This window comes from Gavialis gangeticus, unplaced genomic scaffold (assembly GCF_001723915.1).
Source record: "Gavialis gangeticus isolate Ggan-Ray unplaced genomic scaffold, GavGan_comp1, whole genome shotgun sequence".
NCBI lineage: Eukaryota > Metazoa > Chordata > Crocodylia > Gavialidae > Gavialis > Gavialis gangeticus.
Window position 1 is genome coordinate 58,771,000 of NW_017729004.1, and position 8,693 is coordinate 58,779,692.

Sequence of the window (8,693 nt, forward strand, 5' to 3'; positions counted from 1 at the left end):
ATGTTCATCTTGGAGTCAATGATGACTCCAAGGTCCTTTTCCGCCTCCGTGCTGACAAGAGGAGAGTTCCCCAACCTGTAGGTATGGTGCCGGTTGTTCCTCCCCAGGTGCATCACTTTGCACTTGTCTGTGTTGAAACCCATCCTATTTAAAGTAAAGCGACTTTTGTTTTCCTTTTTAACATCTGCAAGCATTAGTATGATCCTGTTCTTCTCTGTTATAGTCCCTGCAAAAATGCAAAAATGTAGGTGCTTCCTTCTCCTCCTTGACACATTTTTGTAAATTTGTTGTAAGTCTAAGATGACAGCAGAGAAGTTTATAGCTTTTCAGGGATTTGAGAAGGGTGAAATTAGATCACACTTAAGTCCACTGGGGTGCTTAATAGATGGAGTAAGATCTAGTTCCCATTTTGTCCTGATGCCCATAATGTCATCATCATACTGGAGATGGAGTTGAAGTTCAAAGTGAAAATGTGGCTAATTGAGACTTGGTTTATTATCTAGGTAAGCACCCAAACTATTACAAATATTCTGGAAAAGGAAATATTGTAGCACAAGAATTAAGAGGCTAACTTAACCAATTATTCTTAATTCTTCCCACGGTATGCAAGTTGTTTGGGTTTATTTCTTTTAGTGAGAGAAGTCAGAGAAGTTTGAAGTAACAAACAAGAAAGGAAACTGAGAAAAAGAAAAATGGCACAAATGATGCCATGAAAGGTCCACTTGCAGTGGCATTGAGGAAACTTATCCTGTCAAGAGGAGAAGTGGTATCCCATCAATTTCTGCAGAATTTACACACTTCAAAAGTTGAATTGAATTGATACAGTACTGTCTTTCTGAGCCTGCAGGCTAATATCACTGTTTCCCCGGCTGCTGTTTTCTCATTAGCAACATTTTAAAATTTTGCAGCACAAGTTCAGAATCTAGTAGGGTATGATGACAATGGTGATTTCACTTTGCTTGCTACTTGCCAACGCCTTGAGAAATAGCAGTCAGTCATTATGGATATCAGCATGGGAGGAAGGTCAAGAAAAGATTCAAAGAGTAGCAGTGCAACAGAGACTCTCCCTCTTCTCTACAGAACAGTTGGCAGGAAATGTAGGATACATCAGTGTTAGCTTTCAACCCCAGAACTGCTAGGCAGCGTTTTTTCTCCTTGTTAAGTAGGCTAGGAGATATGGCTTCAGATGGGTCCAGCTCCAGTGTAAAGAAATGACAGTGAATTCACAGCAAGGCCAGTGCACCCCATACTGTAAAATTCATTGTGCTATGGACTGCACTTTTTAGTAACAGCCATTCTTCTAAAAAGGGGTATAGGTAAGAAAAGCAGGGCTTCCTTGGATGATACAGAAAGATTTGAAGGAGTAAGTACCAATACAGAAAAAAATCTGTAGCATGCACACAGATTATTCATGTGGCTAAAATGCCTGCTAGAGATGTCTCCCTTGGTTTCTTTAGGCATGGGGATACGATTTTAATGGAAGGACTAGAGCTTTAGCTCTTCAGTTCTTAATGACTTTACATGGTAACATTCCCATGAACAACTTTTGACTATGAATTCCTTAAAATCTCCATAAATCCAAGGCCAGGAAGCATCCAAGAGCATCTAAAATGAAAGATGTATGTGAATAGGATGGTGGTGTGACTCAACAGTGAATGTGTTTGCTGTATGCAAGGAAACTTTAGTTCTGGAATAGGATATTTTAATTAATGGAACTCAGGCATTGAGTGCGGGTTCCAGCCATCCCTGAACATTTAGGACCAAGGTTCAAAACAGCTTTTGAAAGGATTAAGATTCCAGACACTATAGCTGATTGATTCATAGAGATATCAAATACCTAGGAGGTCACGTGCTTCAGATGAAGGAAAACTACCTGATTTTAACAGGCCATTATTAGGGCATTGGTGGAATGCTAGAGCTCTGCTGATTCATAAACTGTGTCTAAATGAGAGGTATTTAAGTTTAAAAATTCAACAAATCCCTTCACTGAATTTCTCCAAGACAGACATGAGCAGTCTAATAGCCTACAAACTGCTGGCTTAGTTGTCGATATGAACTTTCACTCTCAACTCCTGCGAAGAGGGATTAAGTAAACTGACACAGTGCTATCTTTAGTATCTAATAAGTTTCTATAAAGGTAGCACTAAGGCCTAGTATTTCAGATGCATAAATTAGTACTGAATTTGTATTCTGCTGAGTGCACAGTAAACCTATACTGGTGAAGGAACCTTTGGAATCTCAGTAAAATGAGTCATAAAAGTAGGTAGGAGTTGACTAGTTAGAAAGAAGAAGTCTATTTAATCATATGAATAATGTAGGTTTGAAATCAGCAATTGAGGGCAGAGGTACTTTGGATTGCGTTTTTATTTTTAAAATACGAAGTCAAAGTAGCTACAGATGCACAGCATGTCAGGAAAGCTTTTGGATGTGTTACAAATCCATATGCTATATCTCAAGCTGCTGAAGGTTTCCATGCAGCTTTTTCAAACATGCATTGCTTTTGTTCTCTTCAGCAGAGCCTTGAAAACTAGTGTCAGGGTGGCTTATTCATTCTTTTTTTTTTTGTGGAAAAATGAATCAAGAGCTATAACAACAGCTATTGTTTTAGTAATTTGTTACTTTGATTACCTACTAAATCTACTGTTGTTCAGACTCATAACACTGAGGCAACCAGATGCGTTAGAAAAAATATAGCTAATGCAGCAGTAACTCTAGGTGAAGAACAGCCTAGCTGACATCTGTATGCTGCAGATATACCGTATTTACCTGAATTCAAAATGACTTTGAATTTAAGATGATCCCCCAATAATCAGATTCTACACATTGAAAATTTATAAATGTTTTTATGTTTCCATTTATAGAATCTAACTATTGGAGATCTAACTGTTGTCTTAAAGTCGTGCCCCCCCGCCGCAATTGCAGCAACAGCGAAAACAGCAGCAGAAGGCTAGCAGTAGGGGAGCAGGCAGTGTTAGGGACAGATGGCAGTAGAGTTGAGTAGCCTGGCCCCTTTCCCTTGTACTCTGCCTCTTGTCCCTCTCCCCCAACTTGCCTCTCATGGTACCAGCTGCCCTGGCATCTGTTGTGCCCCCCTTGCCACTTGCCCTCCCCTAGTAACTACCCCCCTGCCAGCACCCCTTGGCACCTGCCCCCCACTTTTGCCTTGTCCCTAACCTCTCTTGCCACTTACCCTTCCTGACCCTGGCTCCAGCCCCAGTTGGTGCAGAGCAGTGCAACTGTTGTCCCAACACCTGCCCAACCTGGCAGCAGCAGTTGTGGCAGCTCCAGCCTCTTGGGGACAGAGGCAGTGAGGTGGTATATTTGGTAGGGGGGCAGGCAGCTGTTATGGCTCTGACTTGGGTCAGGGTCAGAGTCAGAGCTGCAGAACCTGTTTGTTGTCCCCTGCCCCACTTGTACTCAAATCCAAGATGAGGGGTTTCCCTGCTCCATATTAAATGGGAAAAAGCCTCATCGTGGATTCAGGTAAATATTATACTTTTGGAACTTTTATGTCCTTTTGCAGATCTGTTTTAGTTTGATACTTTTTAATGATAGCTCTAGGTTACCCTTAAAAACAAGTATATGCTCTCCTGAAAGTCATAGAGAGAAGGAATATTTTGATTTTGGGAGTTTTCCAAATACCTTTTATGAACTGCAGTTTTACTACAGAACACCAGGGGAGTGACAGAGAAATTAGTTTATTGCTTTGTCTATCCAGATATGCCCATATACCATTCCACCAAATTTATCTGGAAACAAGTTTTTACAGCTGGATTTGTTTGGCTGGATAAAATATTGATTGCAGAATAATTAATCTGATTTTTATTCAATATTCTATTTGCAAATAAATTATTATCTATTCATCCATTTCTACAGATAATCAAATCATATTTAGGAAGCAATTTGAATATTTTTTTCAACTATCATTGAGTGAATCCAATTACCATGACTAAGCTTTCCCACTTTTTGACCAGCTCTCTGTCTCATATTTCAGTAACCAGAAACTATCTTGTTAGGTCTTGTAGCTTCCTTTTCATGTAAGTTAGGGCAGCAGAAGGATGGCGCTATCATCTAGCCTTTATGCCAGCACTATGTTCTTGTTGGCTTCATCAAGTCCTTACAGGGTAGCTGTAGTAATTCTCATGGCAAATGGCTTTCCTGAAGATTCTCTTTGTATCAGGAGGAGAAAACTCTGTATTCTTTTTCTCCACATCTCCATTGTCCTGATCTAGAGAAGATGCCCATCCTTTTTCATTCATGCTTCGGCCTTCTTGCTCCTTTCCTATCCTTCACTCTCCACTATGTGGATCCCAGGGCCACTGAAGTACCCTCCCTTGGTCCTGGAGAAATTGGAAGAATATTGCTTCCCCATAATAGAGGCATGAACAGCATATAGAGGGCCACCTCTGTACACAGGTTTACTGGATACATGAAGAAGCCTTATGAACACAGTGTCCCTGTCCCTCTCCATTACATTACTCCTCTACAATGTGAGCCAGGCCCAATAAAGCCATAAATGTGTAGCCTTCTCATATCATTAATTATAATTTGCATTCATCTTGTAGTTCCCAGCTAAATTTCCTTCAGTACAAAGTCAGCTCCTGGTTAATTAGATACTTAGTATTCTTAGTTTATAATTTTAAATTTTAGTAGACACTAAAATGTGTTATTCATTCTGCTTTTGAAAGCTTTACTGCTATGATAACTTTTATTCATGTGACTAAACTTTGATGTCTTATATTAAATCTTAGACGCCGACTGCACAAGCTAGGTGTGTCAAAGATTACCCAGGTTGATTTCTTACCTCGGGAAGTGGTGTCCTACTCCAAGGAAACACAGACCCCTCTGGCAACACATCAATCTGAAGGTGAAATATTTCTTATTTTAAAATTTATCAACAGCATTTGGTATCATAAAGAAAATAATGAAGACTTTGCTTTGCATATATAATTATAAGTAATATAGTATGCACTAATAATACTACAGTCGTTATACTAATGATTTTGATATTTCTATTGTATTATGCATTCTTTTGATCTGATATGTCTGTTCTCCATAAATATTAGGTTTTTCATTTTTGTCAACATTAATAGACAAGTAGCAGACAGAAACTTAAAGTTTCAGGACACAGAATATACCCCTAATGGGCCCTGCATTAGAGAGAGAGATCAGAGAAACATATTATTATCAACTATAGATAGAAAATATGAAAGATGAGAAAATGTTCAAAAGATAACTGGATGCTTTACTATAAAAATATGTGGAATTGGTAGCACAGAGAAAATAATGAAGACTTTTCTTTACAAATATAAGGTAAATACTAATAATTTTGATATCTCAACTTATGCATTCTTTCAAGCTAAGTGTTGTTTGTGTTAATGGGTTTTTGTGAGAATAATTATAATAATTATTTTGCATTTTTTTAAATTCAGGTAAAACCAAAGCACAGCTGCCTAACCTTACACAGTATCATCATAGCAGTAGAATGGGGGCATATTTTCAAATAAATTATTATGTTTGTACTTAAGAATTGCTTTGTGACATGTTCTTGCTTTCTCAAAGGAAGCTGGATTCATTCCAAAGGATCTGTAAAGAGGTAACGTTAGAATGTTACTGTAGTTTATTGGCTTAGCGTGCTTGTGTCTTCCTTTAGCGGATAGCCCCCCACAAGAACAGAAGTGGGTGCTTGTTTACAGTTTTTCAAGGAATAGGGAATCTACATTTTGGTGCAAATAGTCCTGAATCCTGTTCCTTCTAGCAAACAGTTTATATCCAGAGGCCGATCCAGATCTCCACCAAGCCAGAAGCAGGGGAGTGGGAGAGACTGTATCTGCCTCCATTGCCATGGTCCCAGATGAACTTAGCCCCTGTGCAGCCCAGTTGGAGAAGGCAGGGTCTTTCCTTGCCTCCAGAACAGCCAAAACATGGGCAGCACCCACGGGCAGCACCAGGCAGGGAAGGGGGAGAACAGCAGGGGAGGGGAATGGAGAGGGGAGGGGAGAGGATGTGCCTTTGAGTATGGAGGTAGGGCAGCTGGGGGGAGGAGACTGGGAGGGTGCAGCCACCCTTGCAGCACCAGTTGCTGTAATCATACCCCACTTTATAAAATCCTGGATCTGTCTTTCTATATGCCTGCGGAGCTGTTGTTTGTTGTAGTATGCTTTGCCATCAAGAAATTCATAACAAGAATTCTTGATATTTGACATTCTAGTGTTGGCCTGACTGTTAGATTAGCTTACTGAAAACATATGTTTGCCATGACTGTACCATGTGGGCATGTGTTGATTTCAATTTCATCTTATGCCAGTTAACCCTTTGTAAAATTAATCATCCTTCTGGTGCAATGTATTTGTTCTCCTTAAATATTTTGCTTCTCATTTTTATCAGCATTAACAAACAGGTAGCAGATGGGCACAGCTTCAGTGCACAGCACGCACCCCCTGGGGCCAGCATTAGAATCAGAGAGCTATAGGAGGCACATATTATAATTTACTACAGCTAGAAAGTATGAAAGATCAGAAAAGGTTCAAAGGATAACTGGATGCTTTACTATAAAAAAAAAAAAGTTAAATCTTCCAGCTGGGATGAGACCATAGCCAGATACAGCAGGGTGTGGCAGTATGAACATACCCCACTTCTGCTGCTGCCTTCAGCTAATTCAGGCACAGGGGAAACCCTAGAACTGCTCCTGCCCTGCTTCAGCCACAAGCTGTGGCTGTGCAGGGTGTCAGGCTTGGTAGGGGACAGTGGTAGTGGTGTGCAGGTTCTTTTTTCCAGCACCAGCTCCCTGCCTGCTTTGCTTCCCCTACAGGTGTTCCTCACTGGCCAGGAACAGATACCAGAAGGAGGGACCTGCACAGATTCAGGCATGGTGAGGCTTCTACCCATTGGGTTTCTTCTACCCATTTCTACCCCACTCTTCAGGAAGCAGCTGTGCAGGGAGCTGAACTCAGGTGGGGACAGCAGCAGCAGTGCAGAGGTTTCTCCTTCTAGTGGAGTGGTTTTCAACCTTGAGGCACCACTGGATAGACTCAGGGCACCCCTTGGAAAATGCCAGCTCTTAGTTCTTGCTTTTGGTTTATCTCGTGAATCATATTTGTAAACCTACCAATGGTAAGATTGTGTGGCACCCAACAGCACCCTTAAAAGAATCTCAAGATGCCCCAGAGTGCTATGGCACCCCAGTTGAGAATCACTGTTCTAGTGCCTGCTCTTGGACATCTGCAGGGGACACTGGAGTGAGAGGCAGGCAGGGCACAGAGGCTGGAAGGAGGAACCTGCATTTGGCTGCCACTGTCCCAGCCATGCCCAGAACCCTACACAGCTGCTCCCTGCAGGCAGGCACTACAACAGGGCAGGAGTAGCTCTGTCCTCCATCCTGGCCTCAGGTTAGTGAGGGACTGTGTCCCTGGGTCCACCCCCTGCCCCCCTTCTTGTGCCTGCTTCCTACAAAGCTTTCCAGTGTCCCCTGTCAGCCCAGGGGATGCTTCAGCCCAATCCCCCGTGGCCCACCACATCTCCCTTTAGTGAATCCTGCATCTTTCCATGGTTGAGACTAATACATAAGAAGCAAATAGATTGCAGTACGTTAAACAATTCCGTTTAATGTAGCTTATTGCTGGAGGGGATCATAGGGTAGTAGGGATGGAGGGTACTCTTTTTGTGCAAAAAAGCACACTGTTGGCTCATATTCAGCATATGGTCTGCTGCAACCCTCAGGTCCTTCTCTTCTGTACCGCAGTTTAGCCAGTCATTCCCATCTGCATCTGTAGTTGCAGGCTTAGCATGTATGGTGAATCAAATGCATTGCAAGGCAACTAGTGCCAGGGGGGACTGGATGCTCTATATAGCCTTAATTAACAAAGCCTTTCCTAAATACCAAGAATTTCTGCACTAAGCATTAGGCGAAAGTCATTATGAAAAGGTAAAATAGAAAGAGAAAACACAGAGAGTTCAGTAGCGAAGGTTGTCTAGACCAGTGTTTCTTAACCAGTGGGATGCGAAGGTTGTGTAGGTGCAGCTTATCTGGAAAAAAGTGGCATTCCTGAGAAAAGTAGGGGGCCTGCAGGCTCAAGATTCTGCAGGAATACACTTCTTGGAAAAAGTGGGGTTTTGTTTTTATCATGGTTGGATCAGGGTTTTTTGACAAAATGTTTGTTGGGATGTAAGGTACAAAAGGTTGAGAACTGCTGGACTAGACCTCAAGCTTAGTAAAGAGAAGAATGAAAGGAAAGTGCATATTTCTCATCTCATCATCCTGTGCTCCATCACAAGACAGGACAATGCCTCTGTAGAATTCTGATGGAGGCAAGGATTTGTGGTTACCAGTTTTCAGTCCTTCATAGCTTCTCTGGGATCATGTTTAAAGAAATATAATCAGGAAGAGTAAAGTTTAGTATTTCAGCATGGAAAACAATATATCCCCTGATGTCTGTTCTTAAGTGAGTGTAGGAGGTTGAAATTGTACTTAATTTCCAGTCTGTGGCCAGGGGTATGCAGGTAAAATTAGACACAAATGCTGCTTTTGTTCAAAAAGAGATTCAAAAAAGAGTAGTTAAATCTTAGAAGTGGTAATTAATTGGAAACACCTGGAGTATCATTTCAGCCAATGACAATAAAGTAAATTAATCTTAATCCCAGTTCTCTACAACACTAATAGTTGCCCATATAAATGCCTTCATTTTTTGAGTGGG

At 41.3% G+C, this 8,693-nt stretch overlaps 1 protein-coding gene across 4 annotated transcripts in view; it reads left to right on the forward strand.

Annotated features, from left to right (window-relative positions):
- The window catches only part of DYNC1I1 (dynein cytoplasmic 1 intermediate chain 1), a 365,136-nt gene that overhangs the window by 87,409 nt on the left and 269,034 nt on the right, over nt 1–8,693 (forward strand). For all 4 annotated transcript variants that reach the window (XM_019508454.1, XM_019508456.1, XM_019508455.1 and 1 more), the window contains one exon: nt 4,752–4,867. In XM_019508454.1, the coding sequence (XP_019363999.1) occupies nt 4,752–4,867 (116 nt within the window). The remainder of the gene's footprint in view (nt 1–4,751; nt 4,868–8,693) is intronic.